At 36.5% G+C, this 21975-nt stretch overlaps 1 protein-coding gene across 2 annotated transcripts; it reads left to right on the top strand.

The window, feature by feature from the left end:
* The first annotated feature begins 1681 nt into the window (after nucleotides 1-1681).
* On the top strand, nucleotides 1682-21334 carry GKAP1 (G kinase anchoring protein 1). Of its 2 annotated transcripts, XM_075726902.1 has the most exons (11): nucleotides 1682-1894; nucleotides 4052-4195; nucleotides 10209-10286; nucleotides 11896-12025; nucleotides 12211-12224; nucleotides 13904-14056; nucleotides 14431-14532; nucleotides 16510-16573; nucleotides 18126-18196; nucleotides 19259-19336; nucleotides 21287-21334. In XM_075726902.1, exons 1-11 carry the CDS (start codon nucleotides 1682-1684, stop codon nucleotides 21332-21334), a joined length of 1095 nt encoding a protein of 364 aa, XP_075583017.1. The 2 variants fall into 2 exon arrangements, with proteins under 2 accessions (XP_075583017.1, XP_075583018.1); XM_075726903.1 differs by lacking the exon at nucleotides 13904-14056.
* The last annotated feature ends 641 nt before the right edge of the window (nucleotides 21335-21975 follow it).

Genomic DNA, 21975 nt, shown 5'->3' with positions numbered 1-21975 from the left:
TAATAGCACAACACCTCTCAGCTGTAACTACGCTCCTAAGCAGGGTAACTGTAGAGTTATTGATTATTAAAAGGCATTCAAAACACACACACAAACCCAGGAAAATGCAAACTTACCCTGTTATTTATCAACTAAAGAGAGTAACAAGTACTAATTACTTACAGTGTTTTACATGTGACTTACATGGGGTTTTTCTAGATCTGTGGTTGCGGTCTGATCAGAGAGTGAACATCAGTGTTGGGTGGATTCACAATTTGATGTCATGTTTATTTTATTCTTAGCATATAACCAGCTTCATTTTTCTTTTTTGAAAGAAATAGAGTAGGGTAACTTTTGTACGAGAAGAATGCTGTTCACTGTAACCTTTGTCTTCAGTAAACCTGAATAAGAACAGTACTAGCTTACTTGCTCATTCTTTTTCACCTCTGAAAAATGAAATGTAATATCCCTTTTTAATAATTCTTTTGGGTAATGGTGACAATGGTGACCATTTACCATAGCATTGGTAACATAGCATTGTTTCCTGTTGATATGTCTGAGCATCTTTAGAGCACCTATACAGGTTTGTCCTTGAGAAAGTCTGGAATTCAGTGATAAAAACAATCTGTTGAAATTTCTGTAGATTCTCATGTTCTTCTGCAATCGTAGTTAACAAGCAACACATTTGTAGACCATCTAAGCAGACATTCAACTTCTTATGTTTACAGTTGTCAAACTGTAAGGATTCCTTTCAAACGGTGCTTTCAGAAAGTATGTATTGCTTCACCTCTCTATCATAGTACATCAACATAGCTAGATACCTGTTTTCTATGAAATTTATAATCACTGATGAAATAACATCACTTTCAGTCATCTCCTAATGCACTAAACTTTGCATGGAGAATTTGCAATTAGCCAAACATTCCTATGCCAAAAATTTAACTTTTACACTAGATAAATGATTTGTACTTTGGAATTGTGCCATGGGGATATACACATTGGTTATAGCTACAGGGGGCAATGGAAGGCTTAAGTGTGTTTCCTGGTTATGCCTCCCCCCAGCACATCCTCTGTCTTGTGCTGTAAGAACATGTGAGCCTAACGTTTGTAAAACTGTACCAGCCACAATGCTGGGCTCACCCTCCTGTGGAGAAAACTGCTTGTTGAGTCTCCAGTGGCTTGGGAACAAAACGGTACTGCCTGCAAAATAAGAAATAAGGCTGCTTACCCCAAACTGGAGCCTGCATGTGCATAATATCTACTTGCTTTCCTTCTTAAATCATATGTTTCTCAGGCTCCAAGGATGGCATCTGAAACAGTTTTGGAGCATTACATTATTCCCATATTCCACCCCCCGCCCCCCCAGATCATGCAGGCCAACTTCTTTTATAGCCTTCTACTTGTTTTTTCCATCAAATGTAATCGCTTGGGAGCAAATGTATTAGCATAAAATAACTGTTGTTTTGTAGATTATTCTTTCCTTTTGTAGTTCTTGTTCGAATACTTAAGGTAATGCAACTTAGTAAAAATATAGGGAAATAATACTGAGTTTTGGGGTTTTTTTTATACTAGTCCTGCAGCTAACAGATATGAATTATTGATTGTTTGGTCAAATGTTGTTTTCATTCTTATTTCTGTGCTACTTTCCTAGGAAACCTAACAACTAAAAAGAAGCCAGCTCAGTAGAATTTCAGATCTGGCAATGGCATCTGCTGTAATCAGTTCAGTTCCTACCACTGCATCTCGTTTTGCTTTACTACAAGTCGAAAGTGATACTGATTCGGAGCCTGGAAAAGGAAGAAGCGGACGAGGTGCCAGTAAATCTCAGGCTTCAGCAGGAAGATCATCTACAAATGAGAAAAAAAGAAAGAAAAGGAGAAAAAAGAAGGAACAGCAGCAGAGTGAGGCCAATGAGGTAAAGGGATTATATTTTCAGTAGTGGGTAAGCTTGTTATCTAATAAATAAATTTTGCTATCTCTGAAAAGTCATTGTTTTGTTGCTTTATGAAACAAGTGCTACTTAGTTGCAGGGACTGCATTTTTATTTCTTTGCTTTATTAAGAATTCTTTATATAAAAGTGATACTCTTTACTATACAAGTTGAAAATTTTTAATGAGAATAAATTGCTGGGTTTTACTTTAACAGCACTACTTGATTTCTGATGAAGGGAAGGACCATTCTAAAAAGTGATTGCTAGGAAACAAGTTGTTTTCAGAGGCTTGTAGACAGTCAGTTCTAGTTGCCTGCTTTGACAGCCAGCGTGCTAAAATTCAAAGGTGCTTTCAAGGTTTTTTCTTTTTAGGCGATAGCTAGACCTACCTACTCTGTCTGAAGACCTTTAAAATCTGGTTTCCTAAGTTGTAATTTTCAGGTTTATCCATCACTCCAGTCCCTTAATCTATGAAATTCACACACACCCCTTTTTTTTTCCTGCTGTGAATTGGGGGACGGAGTGAAGAACAGTGGTGATTTTTCTGACATTGGGATTTTTAAACCTCAGATGAAATGAAAATTAAGAAGTGAGACTGAACGAATTGTTCCAAGATTCTGGGAACTGGAATTCTAGATTGCTGTGTCAGACAACTGATCTGAGATAATCTTTCTGCCTGAAACTGTACACATCTCTTACCAAATTTAGTATGTAAAACAAACAAAGTCCCCTAAACCCATCTTTTTTTCGTTTAGTATCTGTTAAACCTTAAAATCTTTGAAACTTTAGTAGTTGCAGTAATGCTAAGTGATTTTTTTCAGCTTTGATGATGTTCTTTTTATATTGAAGATTAAGTTTTCAGTAAGCATGCCCTGATGTTTCTTTATGCCTGCTTTAACACCACCAAAACTTTTAATGCCGTCAAAATAATTGTGTGCATGCATATGCATTGCATATATCTACAGAAATATCTACAGCATGGAAATGATCCTGTGACGGCAGAGAGGCAAGTAAGGGCTGACTCATTTTCTGTACCCCAGCATGTACTATGTCTATGGCTATACTCCACTGAAATTCTAGTTCAGAATGGTCTGCACCAGTGGGTCCTGCCAGCCCTGTAATCTGAAGAAGAAAGCAGGGGTTTTAATTTGGTGCAGGCAGCACGAAAGACAGTAGTGAAGCAAACGGCAGTATGGCAAGGGACTGTTTGGAGGGGAAGGGAAACAGTTCTGAAGTATCTGCATTATTGCCTGATTTTAAGTAACTTTAAGCTAAGGTGAGCTGCTATTTTAAGGAAGAGTCATGACACTCAATAAACACATTAAGGAGAACACTGGTGGTGTATTTTGTTTCTCTTTGTTTATCTTTCAGCTGAAAATAGCTTCTTTCTCCCCTCCAGGAGCTTTTTTTTTTTTAAAAAAAAAAAAGGAAAGGAAATCCCTGTCTCTAAACTGATAGTAGATTGTATTGGTACCTTTATTTTCACTCCAAGTAAGGACCAGAGTGTCAGTTAATATTTAAGCTTGAGCAGTGAATGTCTTCATGCTGCCAAATTTACAGGTTACTTGTTCCTTATCAAATTTTGTAATTATGTCAGGTATTTTTAAGATGGCTCTGTTGTATTCATATGGTACAGCAATTAAAAATAATTGTTTTTGCAGGTTCTTAAAATGTGACCAACTTCAGATTGTTAATAAACTGTAAAGTCTGCCTACGTTCTTTTTCTACCTGAACCTCTAGTTCCTCTGTTTGCCGAGGTCAAATCTGTGAATACCACCCTTTTTTTGGCATTATATTTAATTTGGGTCAGGTGTGAGGACACATAATACCTGATCCAGTGTGAAATCTGTCGGATACAGTTCTCTCTCTTCAGATTTGTTGAAAGTATTTTCAGCTGGCAAAATATATTTACTTTTTCATTTTTTAATGTTATGTGGCTATGGTGTTTCTGATCCACAGTTTTCCATAATGTTACATTATGGTGTGTACGATTGAACAAAAATATATGCCAAACTACAGAGTAAGGTAAAGTACATGCATGTCTATTTGCACATATGTCTGAATGCCTTTGTTAGTTCTTTAAGACTGTTTCTGTATACTTGTCAACATTTTGATTAATGTTTAAAATAACTGGTTTTCAGCTCAGAAGCCTTGCTTTTAAAAAGATTCCTCAGAAATCCTCACATGGAGGCTGTCTATCTCAGCATGAACAAAAACTGCACACTGCAATGCAGAAGGGCTCTCAGGAAGAAAATTGGCAGGAGTGGAGACAAAGAGATGAGCAGGTACAGCTTACTGTGTTTAGCTGTCTTTGGCTTTCCTGAAATTTGTTACTCTGTGAAGTTAAATCTCATGGGTAAAGAGAGATGGCTGGAGAGGAAGCAACAAAATACTGCCACACAGAAGGAAAGGTTTCAGTGGAAATTCAGGCCACATCTTCTGTAAAATATAGTTTAGAGACAGCACATGCTCCTGTTTGCACACCTGGACTGTGCTGGACTGTGAATACTAGAGTATGGTAGGAGCAATTTGTATCATTTGGAAAACAAGCAGAAGTACTTCCATGGAAGGATGGTGAAATGCTGTGGTGGGAGCGAAGCTGGGGATGTTTTGGTGGAGCAACGTATGTGTATACAGTATGGATCCATAGTAAACCAGGCTTGGTAAGTTCTGTTAGGCATGAAATAACTAGTTCCTTTCTAGGTAACAAAGAACATGTGAACTCTGAGTGCTGACTGTCCTTTAGCACCCTAGGGTAGTCCTATCCATCTAAGAACATCTGTTTTTTAATGTTAGAACTTCTTTTTCGTAATAATACTGTTAGTAGGGTTCATTTACACTTGAAGAATACAACAGAGAGAAAGCGAAGACTAACTGTGCTTGTATGAAGGCCAATATAATGTTTTCACCGTGTTTCTTCTTACTAAAGGTACCACAAGCAGAAATTACACAGTGAAATGCACTTAATCTAAAACAGTAAAATAATCTTCACCTTGAACAAATACAATAGTTTGCTGTCCTTGTGATGTCAGTTAGGAAGAGTACTTACAGTTAAAATTAGCCTTTTTGGTTCTTGACTGGAATTCAGCATTTAAAATACTCCCTCTTGATACTGAAGAATGTATAGTGATTTTCTTTCATGATGTTTTAAATTATATGAATGTTCTGAATTGTTTGCAGTATTTCAGCTGTTTTAGGCCAAAATAGCGTAAATGGACAAAGAAATAATTTGGTTCAGTGCATTTTTTTCAGATGGTGTTTGAAGAAATGTTTCAGTACACTTTTTTCCTAGATTCCTTTTAAATAATTGTCTGCTATGCACTCCTTCCCTGTGGATGATAGTTTGGGCTGTCTTGTTACGCTTGAAGATGCCCTTCAGAGTATTTCACTTTGCACAAATTGTTGCAAGGCAAATTGCTCATAAGTGACACCAACCGGAATTACAAAGTATTTCATGAAGCTGTTGAACTTCTATGCTCGCATCTACTAGGATGTTATTTTCTTTTACAGAGAAATTTTCAACTTACGTCTCACCAAAAAAGATGGTATTGAACTGCTTCTTGTTCTAATTAAGACATGATACAGAAAACTGTATTGACAAAAGAGTGACATTTGGATACTGTCCTTGTTTGTTTTCTATGTTGCTAATGCTTTGGTACAGGTGCCTCCTTAAACAGAGTATAGCCAAGTTCTTAACTTTGTAGGCTTCTAGATCATTGTCATAGCAGTGGAGTAATGACCTAATAATCCTCTTGAAAATATCCAGAGCTAATTAACTTCAGAATTACTTTTTAAGGTACAGATTTGCTTTGTTCAGTACTTGCAGGTTTTTTTTATTCTGTGTGATATGAAGCAACTATTTCAGGAAAAAAGAATTTTACAGTCCAATTACTGGGTTATAAACAATTATAAAACAATTATAAAAAAACTCAGTTATAAACAATTGATTCTTACTAATTTCAACCTTACTGATGTATAGGCTGTGAAGTTATCTTGGGATTCTTTTATTTTAAAAATAACTTTAGAGCAATTACTGTAACTGTAACATACAATACTTATAGTTCTAAAGACAACTCTGTCCCATTTTTATGAGAAAAAGGAATAGCTAAATGCCGTCACAGTTCTTGAGGGTGAAGATCAGACTGTTTTGCAGCACAGCTACAAAAGCAATGGATGTCATCTATCTGGACTTCTGTAAAGCCTTCGACACAGTCCCCCGCAACATCCTTCACTCTAAATTGGGGAGATATGGATTTGATGGGTGGACTGTTCAGTGGATAAGGAATTGGCTGGATGGTCACATCCAGAGGGTAGTGGTCAACGGCTCCATGTCCAGATGGAGTCCCTCAGGGGTCTGTACTGAGACCAGTGCTGTTTAATACCTTCATCAGTGACACAGACAGTGGGATTGAGTGCACCCTCAGCAAGTTTGCAGGCAACACCAAGCTAAGTGGTGTGGTTGACACGCCTGAGGGAAGGGATGCTGTCTAGAGGGACCTGGACAAGCTTGAGAAGTGGGCCCATGTGAAGCTCATGAGGTTCAGCGAGGCCACATGCAAGGCCCTGCAACCGGGTCGGGGCAACCTCCAGTATCAAGACAGGCTGGGGGATGAAGGGATTGAGAGCAGCCCTGCGGAGAAGGACTTGGGGGTACTGGTGTATGAAAAACTGGACATGAGGCGGCAATGTGCGCTTGCATACCAGCGAGCCAACTGTATCCTGGGCTGCATCAAAAGAAGCATGGCCAGCAAGCAGGTTGAGGGAGATGATTCCGCCACTCTACTTTGCTCTGGTGAGACCTCGCCTGGAGTACTGCGTCCAGCTCTGGAGTCCTCAGTAGAGGCAAGACGTGGACCTTTTGGAGCAGGTCCAGAGGAGGGCCACAAAAATGATCAGAGGGCTGGAGCACCTCTCCTATGAGGCCAGGCTGAGAGAGTTGGGGTTGTCAGCCTGGAGAAGAGAAGGCTGCGGGGAGACCTTATTGCAGCCTTTCAGGACTTAAAGAGGGCCTATAGGAAAGATGGGGACAATCTTTTTAGCAAGGCCTGTTGTGACAGGACAAGGAGTAATCATTTTAAACTAAAGGAGGGTAGATTTAGACTGGATGTAAGGAAGAAATTTTTTACAATGAGGGTGGTGAAGCACTGGAACAGGTTGCCCAGAGAGGTAGGGGAGGCCCCATCCCTGGCAACATTCCAGGTCAGGTTGGATGGGGCTCTGAGCAACCTGACTGAGTTAAAGCTGTCCCTGCTCACTGCAGGGGGGTTGGGCTGGATGACTTCTAAAGGTCCCTTCCAGCCCAAAGCATTCTATGATTCTGTCAGTTGGAGGAACTGATTGGCAGGAAGGTTCAAACTGAAACCAGCACATGCCTGTCTGAGAGGAGAGACATGAGTTTGAATTCTTCAGATTCAGAAGGCCTGAAATCCTAGCCTTTCAGTTCCATAGTTCCCCTTGTCCAGTAATACAACATTGATAATGAAGAGGTAAATTTTAAATGGTATACTGCAATGGAGGGTGATACTCAGCACTGGGTGAGAAACAGTGTCTCCCTGCTTCCACAGAGATCAGCTCCAAAAAGAGCATCTCCCAGTTCATGAAGAGTTCCTCTTTTCGATTTACTCTTCAAATCACCATACTGGCTGGCACTTCCCTTTGAAAGGATTGTCAACGTTTGTCTTGGCTATGGAGCTATTATGTAAATAGCACGGTATTTCTTCAGCAAAGCTTTTAAGAGAGTCACTGTTAAGAGCTTTGTGCATGGATCTCAATTTCTTACAACTATTAGGTGTACTCCAGAGCTCGTCTATTGGATGTGCACTCCCAGTACCTAAGCAAAGGAACCCATGGTTTCTAGATTTTTTTGATAGGTTTAAGTGGTAGTGAGCCTATAGCTAGCTATTCTGAGACAGTCAGGCTATGCACTGAAGCAGGACTGAAGGTGCTTGGGAAACTATGGGGGAGATGACGGGCTTTGAGAATATTCAGGTCTAAAGCTCTCAACTGGGCTGCCACTTAGAAGTAGTGACCTTTGTATAGCCAGCTTCAAACACTCAGTCTTGCCCCAAAGTGAATGTCTGCTGGATAATTAAATTATGATAGGGTGGTGGTTGTACTAGAGATCACATAATGCAGTCTTTCTGCACTTGTTTGTTGTAACAACATTGTGGTAGTACTAATTCTTGATAATTATTTAGGAGCTTGTGTGCTAAATTAGCACTTTCAGACACACAAAGGTAAAAAATCCCAAGCTCATTTTTCTTGTGAGTTTACCTTATTTTTGCATGTTAATTGTTCTCTTTTTGGTAGTCTGGTTTTTTTTAATCCCCATTCCCTCCTTTTACATCCTGTTCATACAAGGCCTAATTTTTGGTAGACAGCTGTCATTGTCAGATTGGATTCAACAGTTGTGGGCAAAATCAGTTCAATGATTTTTTTTTGGGGGGGGGGGGGGGGGGGAGGCAGAATTTCAGTCAATTTCATTTATTGTCAGTTATCAAACCTCTAGTTACCGATTCTGATACTGAAAGAAAACAAACACTTAAGGAAAAAACCACACCTTACTGCTGCAAAACCCTTCCTCCCCACTCTTTGTTCTCCAGTCCCCTCGCTGCAGGCCATGGAGGGCGCAGGAGATGGGGGTCCTTTCGCGGGGTAGCGCTCCGGTGAAGGTTGTCCCTGGGCAGCTGCCCCACTCCCACCCATGCGTGCAGGCCGTCGTGGTTCCTAGGTGCCTCCCACCCGGCTGCCGTGGCCGCCCGTGGCTCCTCCCTGCCTCCCCTGCAACAAAAACCTTGCCAGTGAGGCCCAGTGCAATCAATCGATGCTAAGTTTGAACACAAACCAGACACAAAGCTAGGAATGACAGCACCCCGAAGTCTATGTGAAATCTCGTAGCAACTTATGCTGAGAGCACTATTTTACTGTGTTTGAAATAACTGCTCAAAAAGGGCTGGTTAACTGTGGTAAAAACTTAGAAGCCAGTCTTTGGTTTTCTCTTATGTGAGACTGATCATATGATTTGTTGAACAAACAATTAGGAAGAATGTGTGTGCTTTTACACCATATAATAAATCACTTTTAGGCATATGTAAAGCCTATGAGAACTTGTTTTTTTTCAGAACATGGTTCCTGTAGACAAAAAAAGTTAGTGTACGTCACGAGCCCAGTTTAAGCAAAGTGCATTAAGACCACTTAAGTAATTTATTCACTTTAACAGCTATGGTAGTTTATTCTGGAATAAATGAAAAGGACCTCAATTTGAAATTCAAAGAACAAGAAAATGATGGTTAAAGTAATTATTTTTACTAATTAATATTTCAGTTAAGGCCATGAAAAGGAGAGAGCTATGATGAAGAGTAAGTCTTCCATTTGGCAGCACATCACACGGGGGATTGCAGTGACTCCTTGAGACAGTAGACCTCAAAGGAACAGACTTTTGCATTCAGAACAAGCTTAATCCTGGTTAACTTTGCTGTAAACAGTAACATAGGTTATTAGCTGTTTATACATTTAGATTATCCATTATCTACCTTGATATCTATATCCTCTAGGTAAATCTCTTATTTTTGCTCCATTGAACTGTTGCTGGTGCTGGTCTTCTCAATTCATTCCTTCAGTCTTCTGTGCAGGAAGAGCTGGACTGTCCTACACTTTCCTATTTTCCTATAACACAGGGAGAAAGAGATACCCCATCCTTCATTCCTGTTGTGTTGTTCCTAGTTTTTTCTTAACAGTTCACACCTAGAAAGTTTCAAATTTTCTTTCCATCTCCCAAGAAGACTTACATACTTACTTTTCTCAGAAATGAAAGAGAAAACATCTTAACAGGTTTTCTTAGTTCTGCCTCCTTTTAAGAAAAAAATAAAGTGCGCTTAACCTAATGTTTTCTGTGCAATGGATGAGCGCTTAGACTTTCTGGTGGTCTACAGTGACCATTTTAATCCTTTAACACCCACTGGTCTTCATGTTTCAGACTAAAAATAAAAATTGTTTTCAAGAAATCTCATGTAAACAAATCGTCAGGATGGTAACTGTATTACATAAATATGTGCACAACTTACTGTATGCTTACATCCATCACAAAGTTTCCTGAAGCAAGGAATTTTATTACTTATGGTAAAAAAGGTATATTAGCTGTTAATAATGCTGTATGTCACATCAGTGAAACTTGTTTTTTTGGCAATTGTAACAATATATATATTGAAACTGAAATTTTAGCGTGGTCTCAGGGGTTTTGTCTGCTTTTTTTTTTTAAGCAACCTAGTCACATTAAATATGTTAATTTTGTTTCTTCAGCTGACATCTGAAATGTTTGAAGCCGATCTTGAAAAAGCATTGCTGCTAAGCAAACTGGAATATGAAGAGCACAAAAAGGTATTTGCAGGATTCATCCTAATGTAAAAGCTGCACAAGTGAGGCTTGAATTTTAAAAATAAAGCAAAAAAACCTCTTAAAAGTACCATTTGCTTCATGTAGATTGTTTGTTTACACTGTTCAGATGCTTAAGAGTTCAGAGAAATACTGCTTTTTAAAGAAATCATATATAATAGTATTGGGTGGTTTGTTTGGTTTTTTTTAATTGGCCTGTAAAGGTGGAAAATTAGCTTTACCTTTTCAATTTTCTGGAATATAAATGTGCTGGAATTTTTTAAAGAGTGCAAGAAGAGATCCTGACCCTCCTCAGAAAAAATCCAGCACCCTTGAAGAGTAAGAGAATCAAAGCACTGACTTCTCCTTAGGCCTTAAAGTGTCAGTTATGGTTGAATCTTTTGCATTTTTGCTAACATCTTTTCTCTGTTTTGAGTGTAAATATTTTAGTTCTAATAAGATATATACATTTTCTTAGCTGCTCAGGATACTGTTTTCTGAGTGGTTCTGATGGGACACTGAAGAATTTTTCTGAAAAAGTATGCTTAGACGAAATTTTTGTTTCTAATAGGAAGTTGCTTCTTATTTCCAATAAATCAGGAGCCAATGAAATGTTACAAAAATATGTAAATAAAATTATGTATCACAAAGAAATATATATTGCATGTGCACTTTCATGCAAATATCTCTGTACAATACTTCAGGTTCTTGGCGGGAGGAGACTACCGTAGTTCTTGAAAACCAAGGATAAATTTTTAACTTGCATACCAGATGTTCTTTTCTTAAAGTGAAGACAATCTTCAGGCATAGTAGCATAGCATCATTTGTAGACTTTTTGAGAATTACCTCTGAATAAGTTAAAATATACACTGTATATTCAAAATATACAGTACATGCATACGCTGAACAAATGTTGTTTCTATGGAAAGAAAAGTGCTCAATTTCCATCTTTGCTTTCCATATAACAATTTTTTTCTTAAGATTATTTAACATTTAAGATTAAAAGTAATCTTAATTAAAACATTTAATTAAGTAGTATTTAAGATTATTTTTAACAACTGGCACATTGATAATTTCCTAAGAATGTTAAGGTAAATGTGTGTGGAGGTGGGACTCGGGTTCAAATGGCTATCATGCACCAGGCTGTCTTATTTCAATAGGAATAAGGTCAATTGGTAGAGCATTGCTGCACACTAATAGCTCTCTGACTTCTACTGAATGAGTAAGCATATCTTGAGAATAAAAAGAAGGTACAGTAGACCTCTGTATTTTAAAGAAAGTGCTAAACTGCATTGTGTAGCACTCTGCCTTCCTGTGTTTGACTACTGTATGTTCTCAGTTTATGAATTTCTGGGATAAAATTTGATGCAGGTGATTGAGGAAGTATTAGGCTGATAGTTCATTCACTGTTTAGTGCAGAGCAATGCTGTACTTCAGAGAACAGAACTGATATTTAATTGCTGATATGTTTTGCACTCTTTAAACCAACAAATTACTATTCAGGCTAAAATCTTCTTTAGTACATTATCACTACTTCTTTTCCTTTATAAAGCTTCAGGAAAAAAAATATTTGGGTATTGAAGAAAATTACACCAGTGGGACTTTATTCTTCTAGGAATATGAAAACGTTGAAAATACTTCACCTCAGTCAAAGTCTGTGAATAAGAAAGAGAAAAAGAACCAGCAAGGAAAAGACAAACCTCTCACTGTGTCTCTGAAAGACTTTCAGTCAGACAGTAATATAGGTATGCCTTATCATACCATATGAGCTATTCTACCTGGAATTTTCATAGTGTGTGTGCTAACAGCAAAATGCCTTTCTGTCTCTGTTCATTAATACTGTGTTTAAACAAACACTAAATGAGTTGCAGTTAGTGTGTCCTACCAAGCTAAGTGTTCATTATATAGTAATGGGCTAGTTGATTAGCAGGAAAAAAAGAAGAGGTTAAGGAAAAGATAAATTCATGTAGTATTCCTGGGGTGGGTGGTGGACTTAAAACGCTCTTAATATGACTTTTTTTAAAAATCTAAGTGATTTTTTTTGTTTTACTAAGTTTATGCTCCTCAGGCAACTGAGTTTCTCTGTTTCCTGGGTAACAGCAAGTTGTTTGCCTTTTCTTCATGATACTGGCTTTTTTAAAAATCTAAGTGATTTTTTTTGTTTTACTAAGTTTATGCTCCTCAGGCAACTGAGTTTCTCTGTTTCCTGGGTAACAGCAAGTTGTTTGCCTTTTCTTCATGATACTGGCTTTTGTTAAGATGAGTAAATATTGAAATAACTTACATATACTCATTATATGCATTATTTATATGTTAAAAATTCCTTCATCTGTGTCTATAGAGCAGAAATTCTGAATTTTAGCAAAGAAATCAAGGCAGATGCTAGAAAAGGAAGAAAGTAATTTGCTTTCTAAGGTTTTTCTTTTAAGGATGGTTTTATCTAAGTGTACAATATTTATTAAACACATTATTTCCAAATAATGTGAATAGAGGAAAAAGATTGAAAGCACAGCAACTTGGAAGGCATGGAAGGCATTCAGGTATACAGTGAGATACATCCTATAAAAGCCTAAATAACAAGAAACAAACCAACAAATTCCTTAAGCATCTGTACCAAAGACATTGCCTTCCACCATAACTGAAGCAAAGGAATATGGGATGCTGCTTTTGATTAAATAGTCTGAAAGAACTGGGAGAAGATGCAAATACAGGGATTTATGTAATGCATAGTTTATAATCATGGCTTCTAATGCTGTAGTAATCACTTTTTTTTTTATTGTGACTTTGAGAGGAGAGTTAATGTTGAAGAACTACAATAGATGGGTTTTTCCCCCACTTTTCAAAATGTCTTGTTTCAATAGCCAGCTGTACAAGATTTGAGTAACTTACTGATGTCATTTTTTTCTATTCTTTTCAGATAACCTTGCTAAAAAACATGAGGTAAGTCTTATTCAAACTAGTTTAATAAAAGAAAACATAAGTCTTATGTTTAGAAGGCAATTATTTTGGCACTTTCTGTAGGAACAATCAATTATACATTCTGAAACGGACTGATTCCCATTTGGAAAATATTTATAGATGCAGATTTAAGAGATGTATGTCTGCAGTTCTTGTATCTTGAGAACTTAGTACTGGCTTTCTTAGACCTACCTCTTGCTTCCTTAGTTTTCAGATAGTGTGATGCAACTTGCAGATTTAAAAACATGTTTTAAAAAATACAAATTGTAGTACAAAAAAGAGAAGCAAATTAGATAAGGAAGTACTGTGATGCTGTTATGTTGTGGTGCAGTCCACAAATATTAAAACTCTTAGAGGGAAGAATGACAGTGAAATAAAATGTAAATTAGTGTAGTCATAGTGCAAGATTAATATTAAGTTCCAACTTCATGATTTTGTGTAATCTCATCATCAGCTAAATGTTAACTGTTAATTAATTTCTAGGCTTATCATCTGGTATCATATTCTCTAGGTGGAAGTCACAGTATTGTCAGGACATACAACATAAAACTATCTAGGTGTAATGCTTCTCCATGACTTAAGCTATTTTTTTAAACATGTTGATTTCTAGGTCAATATTAACTTGTATGTAAAGGAACATATCTTACAGTACTTATTTTTGACAGGAACTGAACTCTTCCCAGTCTTCGTTGCATGATAGAGGATTTTTCAACAAGCTGGACGATGATGTTCACAGAATACTTGAAAGAGAGAAAAGGAAAGTCCAGCTTGCTGATTACAGTGAAACAGATAACTGCACATCTCGTGAACACAACCAGGTATGTAAAACAGCAGTCATTCTGAAGTGAAGTTGTTTGCCTAATGAAGCTTATTCAATGATCAGAAGGGAGCACCTGAGTAGAAGAAAGCACAAATCAAAAGCATGATAATCTTAAAGAATTAAAAAAACACACCACACTGTAATATTTTTATCTATCTGAAGAGCTATTTAGATGACCTAATAATTGAAATAAGTTTTGCTCTACAGAAAATGCCATTATTTATTGCTGTGTTTCTTATCCTTTTGGTATCTGTGCACATCCACCTCTTCAGTTTTGATCAAAAATTCTCTTCTCTAACAAACAAGTTGCCTTTCCCAAGAATCAAATTCATGTGACTAAGTTATTAATAAGTGATGTTTTCTTGCTTATAGGAGACTACTTTGAGAGATGGAAAAACAGAACGACTAAAGCTTGAGCTTGAAAAAAAAGATGCAGAAATTGAGCAACTGAAAAATGTAATAACTCAGTGGGAGGTATGTAGCTGATAATACCTTCAAATAGTAGACAAAATTTAACGTTATTATACATTTGAAACAAAGTATTTATTCAAATGTGACCAGTCTGTAGAGATGCTTTAGACTGGCCACAGATTACGTATTTATAGAGCAAATTCAGTACCACATGAATCGGACTTTATTGGTAAGTTAAGCATCTAAAAATAATCAAAAGAATCAAGACAAAGCATCCAGAAATAAACTTCATATCTGGCATATCAGTCACTACTTGTTTTCTAGTATTGCTATTTTCATGATTTAAAAAAAAAAGCTGTAATCTAAGACTAGGCAAGATCTTGAGCAATCTGATCTGCCTTGGAAGTTAGCTCTGCTTTGAGCAGGAAGTTGGACTTTCTTGGGTCTTTTTCAATCTATTTATTTTTTAAATTCTACTCAGCTTGTCTTGCATTTAAGAACTACATATTGTTGGGATTTTTTGTAGATTCAGTCCAATATTTGAAGTGGTTAAAGAAATCAATATTTTGTCAGGTTTAAGAGAAATTCCTTTGAAGCTGCACTGTAACAAGAATGGACTCCTGTATTTTGTTTATTTTTACCTATTACATACAAGTGAAATTGGAAATCAGATTCACCATATGCTAAAACACACCGTGAAAAAAAAGATTTGCTCGTTAATAATCAGATGGTATTGCTATATATTGGAGTAGCTAGAGAAAATGTCTCTGTCTCCCTGTTGTCAGTCCATGTTAGCATTGTCTGGATAGTATGTAGAGTAAAAAGGGCAAAATTTCCATGAGGAACTGGCATTGTAACAAAATACAGTAAAACAGCATAGAATTATTTTAAATTCTTTTATTACTATTTTTATTCGTTGCTTAAGGTAGACTGAGCAGGCTGACAGATTGGGAGTTTTCTGACGCTTCAAAGAAGTACTTGTAGTAATAAAGCCATTAACTTTGTTAACAGCTGTTTTCACTGTGTACTAAAGTTGGAATCCCCACATGACATTTTAAAGTATAAAACCATTCATATTTACCACTATCAGCACTTGATCGCATTTGACAGAATAAACACTATGCATAAGGATACTGGTGAGGTGATGGATGATGATACAGCTGTTTAATTTTATGAACTTGTCCAGAAACCTTAATATAGTTTTAGGTGGCCATGAAAGGTCTGGCTTAAATGTAGGTTAATTATCCTCAAGGACTGGTGTGATACTCAAAGTGGAAGATAGTAGCTTCTTTATTACAAAAAAAAGTATGTCTGAAACTAAACTTTTTACAAAAGCCTAGAAGAGCAAACTGTATGAAGAGACTTGTGACAGGAAAAACATGTTTACAGCTAAGATACATGGCTAGAAGTGACACTGGTGGCCAGTTAAGGAAAAGACTGACTTACAAAGAAAGTGTGGTGATACCAGATAGATTTGGAAAAAGAACAAAAATAGGTTCTTGAGTAGTAAACTGTAAAGAGTTGAAAAGGAAAGAAACTGTAACGTAGTAACAATAACTGCTGAATAAAATAACCTGTAGAGCAGTGGGGTCTTGTCTTACTTGCCAAGGAATACGGCAAACCGTATTATCTTGGTACCTAGAAAGTGCATGATAATTGTAATTTTTCAGGGGAGAAACCACAAAGCCCTTGATGCAACAGGCCTATATACTTCAGGCAGACCTCAATGGTGGTTCCTGCACTATCAATGCACTGACATAACTTTCTTATTTTGACTTACCCTAAGCCTTGTACTTGCCTTTTTTTCTCAACTCTCAGTTATTAATCCACTTCTCCTGTGGTGTATTCCTTATTTTGGCTGTGGTTTAATTAAGATATAGAAGATCTTTTTCCAACCTAAATGATGCTGTGATGCTATGATTAGATTCTCTGCAGAAGTCATAATTTTAAACTCTAAGTTTGACTCTTAGTCATGCTTATTTTATAGAATAGTTTCTTTTAGTAGGGTATACATGTAATAATTCCATCTCTTTAATACAGGCAAAATATAAAGAAGTAAAAGCAAGAAATGCACAGCTTCTGAAGATGATGCAAGAAGGTGAAAGTAAGAAAGAGTTTTATCAGAAAAAAAAGTTCTTTTTAAAACATGGAAGGAACTTTCAAAGCAGCTTTTTAAAAACAACTTGACTCAGTGACAGCTATAAAGAACTAAGAAGCTATTAATTTGCAGCAACTCCAGTGAACTACAGAATTTGGTGGACCACACACTGCTGCATTTCTTTTATTATATAATGTAATAATCAGTTGCATGTTGAGATCATTCTTTGAAATATCGCCCGTTCAGTTATGTTTTAGGTACAGTGATTCTTTGAGTTAGACTTAATTTTGCTAGTGACAACGATCTGTTCTAGACCAATCTCATCATAATATCTGTTTAGACATGGTTGAGGAAACTGTTCAGTTCTTGCATCTTTGCAAGCTGTGCTTTGAACTGCTGGAAACATCATTCTACATCTAAGCAAGTATTTTGCCACACAATGAATAGGGATAGCTAAACCACAGGATTATGTGTGCAACTGTGTGATAATTTTCTTATGTTATAACACTATTCTGAGTTTTTATGATTCACAATTTGGGGAAAAAACCCTGTATATATATACACATTCATATATATGTAAATATCCTAGTATCTTTATACTTGTTATGCATAGTTATCCTTTAATATTCCTAATGTTGCTTGATGAAGTTGTTTGAGTCTATGATGCTAGCCACACTAATTTTGTTACAAAATTGCCTTTGCTTTTCAGTTTCCTAATTTAGCTCTTGAATGTGGTTTCTTCTCCAGGCTAAATTTTCAGCTAAAAAAGAGCTCAATTTTTTTCTTGAAAGTATGTTTACAAAAACTACATCTAAGCTAGTTCAAATGTTCATAATGTGATTGATCACTGCAAATTTTAACTTGGAACTTGATTACTTCAGGTCAGTGTCTGAGCCAAGATGAAATATTTTCATCTTGAGAGGATAGAGGTGAAGTTCTAAAGGTTTTTTCTTTCTTTGTGGAATAGTAATATACTAGAAAATGAGCGGTTTTGTGTTTTTCTACAGATTGAGTAGTCTGTATTTTGGGGGAGAAGAAAGTTCATGGCAGAATTGAGCCTTGAAAAAACTTAATTTCTTCATATTGAGAATTTTAAGTTATCCACAGATATTTCACAGACACTAGCTGAATAGTTTAAACATCTCCGTATTTGAGTAAATAGAAGTTTCCATAGCTATGACTGAGCTTATATGTGTGACTTGGGATCCCAAAATCTTCATCCATTGTCAATACTCAGTTTTCTGATGGACTTTGTTTGCAGTTGGTATCTTTACAATCCACGCTGCTTACAGGGTTAAGTGTGGGGTAAGTAGTGCAAGGTTGGGGTTTAATCTCCAGAATTTTTCAAGCTGCTACTAATGGTAGCTAATGGTTGGTACTAATGGTAGCTGGTAGCTAATAGTTGGGTTCGATTTACAACGTCTACTGTTCTTTTAGTGAAGACAGCATTATTTAGAGGTAACAAAATAGTGAAATAAAGCAATGTCACAGTGCTATTGCAGGTGAAGACCTGTAAATCTAGAAAGATCCTCATGCTGTTGTATTTCTGTCTCTGTAGTGAAAGACAAAGCAGAAATACTCCTGCAGGTTGATGAATCTCAAATTATCAAAAATGAATTGACCGTACAGGTAAGCAAAGATTTCTAAATATAAAATTTCATGGGTATTTCAAAGATGCTATTTATTTAAGGTAGCGATAGAGGCAGGGGAGGGAGGAAGCTGAAACAAACTTGTTTGAAGCAAAAAATGTTACATTTCATCTTTAGCCCTGCAGTATGTGTGTCAGAGGACATGTATTATGTAAATCTCTAATATGACTCAGAACTCTTTCTGTAAAGACAGCAGACCTCGGCATGCCTGAAATTATTTTGCCCTGAACAGCACTTTAGGAATATCATTCTCTGGTAACCCAAGCTAGGAAGCTTAGAAAGAATCATAGAATCATAGAATGCTTTGGGTTGGAAGGGACCTTTAGAGGCCATCCAGCCCAACCCCCCTGCAGTGAGCAGGGACAGCTTTAACTCAGTCAGGTTGCTCAGAGCCCCATCCAACCTGACCTTGAATGTTTCGAGGGATGGGGCAAAAGGTGCTTCAGCTTCTTCCCTGGGTGGTTGTTTTTTGGGGGGTTTTTTGTTGTTGTTGTTGGTTGGGGTTTTCTTTTTTTTTTTTTTTTATTTCTAGTCTCAAGTTTAGGAGCACAAGTGAGCTACAAATCACTTAAGACGTGTCAGTTGGCAAGTCACTGTAGTAGTAAGCATGCAAGACTTTTATGCATAGTTTTTGGTCTGCAGTGACTGTTAGTTCTAAGCCCTTGACTTGTCCAAACATCTTGCATGTAACACAGTACTATTTTTTGAGGGTGATGTAATAAACTTATCTGTGTTGCATAATACTGCATAAGTGGTTTATGGAATAAACTAATGCAGAGTCCAAAAGTCAGAAGAGCGTCTAACTTTATAGCTCTTCTGTATCATTATGCAGATAAACCAGTAAATGTTGCTTGGGAAATAAAAGTCATTAAAGAACACCTTACTTGTACTTTCAGTTCATGCACAATGATACTGGTAGTCACTCTTGAAGGTAGCATGTAGTACCTGTTTGTCCAACACAATACTAATGGAGAACAACATTGACTTGATAAACTCACAGATGTTAAGGATATTTTATAAATTCATATTTTGCATGTTTTAGGTAACTATACTTCATGCTGCATTAGAGCAAGAAAGATCCAAAGTGAAACTGCTGCAGGCAGAATTAACAAAATATCAGGTAGTTATTTTCTGTGTTTGTAAGTTTACCTGTTCTTGATGTAGCTGAGACTATCACGAGGTAATGTGCTATGAACTGACCTATTTGCTCTAATTCTTCCCGTTGAAAAATTAGCGGTTCATATTGTAGGAGAAAAAAAAACAGTACCAAAATCAAAGCACAGTTTTGGCAAGTTGAAGTCTACCACCTGTTTTGCACTTCAAAACTTCTTGAAGTATGCTGGTCAATAAACATACTTCAAGCAACAAGTTGGTTTCATTTTCTAAGTCTAACTGTGTGTAACTGGACTAACTGTAGCTTGTCCTAGCTTTTTTTGCCACATTCTTTCTTTGGTTGTGTGTCTTAGTTCTGTTTCTAGCCAAATCTTTGTAAGAGATTCACCGCAAGTTGTGTCGAAATATGAGTGATAAGATCAGTGTCTTGCTGACTGTGCATATGCTGTTTTGTTCAACTTGGCTCCTAATGCAACTCATGTCAGTGAATTTCAGTTAACTTTTGCATAAATAGCATGCTGCTTAAGCATTCTGACTTTTTTTTAAAGAGTGAGAGTATGTGCAAATAAGGATTTGTACTTGTGCATGACTTGACATGTTTTGGTGGGGTTTTTTTTTGTTTGGTTTTGGTGGTTGGTTTGTTTGTTTTGACTGTGACCCTTTGCATAGGTTACAAGGAGAGCCTGTAGTACATAATGGAAACTTCTAAGGTAGCTGCGTAGTTTTTGGCAAGCTATCCTATTTCAAGTTGCAACACATTGTTTGTGTTGGAATACTGTAATTTTGTGAAAACTGGCTCATTAAGCCATGATTACTCTTTCTGAAGCAACAAATCTTTCCTGATTACATCAAATTCTTTGGTTAGCATTACATGGCATTCTGTATGTAATCTCATCTTTTTCTGTTGTCTTTTTCCCTTTGTCACTTTACTGCAAGTGAGCACTTTCCTTCTTAAAATTTTCTTGCAGCAGTTGACAAATACACATGCTTATTCAGTCCCTTACAGACAAGCTGAGAGCTCATACCACTAACTGAAACTAAAGTAAATTTCTTATCAAATTCAGTCATTCACACCACTGTTCTGACTTAGAACTTCAGTCTTTGTTTTCCCCTCCCATCCTTGCCTTTGCTAATGTTAAGTATTTTTCTCTGTAAATAGAAATTTTTGAGTAAGGTAAATTTATCTTGTGCTGACTTGTAATAAACTGGATTAAAAGAATAACAGTAGAAAATTTACAAAAATTGTCTTTGTTATATGCTCAGTAATTACTGCAAAATCACCTATTCTGTTGCTCTTTTTCCCTTGCCCTCCCCAGTCTAATATGCTTTTATCTTTTCACATCTTGCTGTATTTCTTGCTTAATTCATCACCCTGGTCTGTTTGGCTGGTTGGGTTTTTACTTTTTTTTTTTAAATTGGATTTTTGTGTGTGTGTGTTTTTGTTTTAGGAAAACTGTCTCATCTGCCTTGCCAGGATTGTTGTTTCTGCTTCTATTATTCTCTCCTGTAATCTTGTTGGCTGACCAGGACAGCTTTCCTATATTACTAATTGTGTGATGTTGTCTTTGAGAACAAGGCACACTTTTCTTTATGGAATAGTGCTTTGAACATAAGGAGGCCTTTCAAAAAATGTAACCAAAATCTATAGATTAAAAACAAAGAAACAAGCAAAAACCAACAACAACAAAAAAGCAATAAACCAGTACTGTTATACCTAGATGTTAACATTTCAGTTATGTATCCTGTAAGTGCTGACTGTTTTAATTTGTATAACAATATTTTGTGTTCAGATGAGTTTGTGTCCCGTAACAGTTGTATAATTTAACAAAACTATGCAATTCAACTACTGAGATTTTTTCTTGTTAATTTATACTACTTTAATATATGAAATAACTGCCAATATAAAGTGTCATGTCTAGTATATTAACTAAACATTTGTTTTAATTCTTTCTTACAGAGTGGGAAAAAAGGGAAAAGGCACTCCGAATCTGACCAGTGCAGGTGATCTCCTCTGCCACCAGATTCAAAGCAAAAAAAAAAAAAAAAAAATCAAATCTTTCTTCAGGGTTTTGCAGAAATTTATATATTTGTTGTACAACTGCTCAACTATGCAGTTTTTGAAGAGAAATTAACAATTACTAGTTTGTTTAACAGTCTGAATAATTGATTTGTTGCACTTTCTGCTACAGAAAAATTGGAAAAATAGTATTCCAGCGGAGCTGAAACTAACTGTAATGCCATTAGTTTTTCATCATTCAATAAAATTTACTCTTCCATTTCTGTGTTTGAATTCTTGCTTTCACAGAATTTCTCAATTAACAAGACTCTATATCAAGATCCAAATGCATTAATACGCAGATATTTACCTTTAAAGTAGGTGGTTAAAGTCATACTACAGATACAAGTTTCCCATGCTGAAATTAGAAATACTACTGAATTTTGGGGGCAAAAATCTGCAATGAGGGGAACAGAGATGTCTTTGCCCAAAAAAACTGAAAGCTCCACACAACAGAGGTTAGGAAGACCAGGAGGCTGTCGCAAAGATGAGCGGAGCTGGAGAAAAAAATTGCTGGGAGGGATATGACAATGCAACTACAAAACTTTAAATACGATTTTTGTGAATCAAACCAACAACAACAAAAAAAA

Source organism: Pelecanus crispus, chromosome Z, assembly GCF_030463565.1.
Source record: "Pelecanus crispus isolate bPelCri1 chromosome Z, bPelCri1.pri, whole genome shotgun sequence".
NCBI lineage: Eukaryota > Metazoa > Chordata > Aves > Pelecaniformes > Pelecanidae > Pelecanus > Pelecanus crispus.
This window is presented reverse-complemented; position numbering and strand designations above follow the sequence as displayed.

Excerpts from the sequence above, each read along its gene's own strand:
- GKAP1 (XM_075726902.1), top strand. The coding sequence starts at position 1,682 with ATGGCATCTGCTGTAATCAGTTCAGTTCCTACCACTGCATCTCGTTTT. Across the intron at positions 10,287-11,895 it reads AATATGAAGAGCACAAAAAG|GAATATGAAAACGTTGAAAA; the intron begins GTATTTGCAGGA and ends TTATTCTTCTAG. Across the intron at positions 18,197-19,258 it reads AAAATGAATTGACCGTACAG|GTAACTATACTTCATGCTGC; the intron begins GTAAGCAAAGAT and ends TGCATGTTTTAG.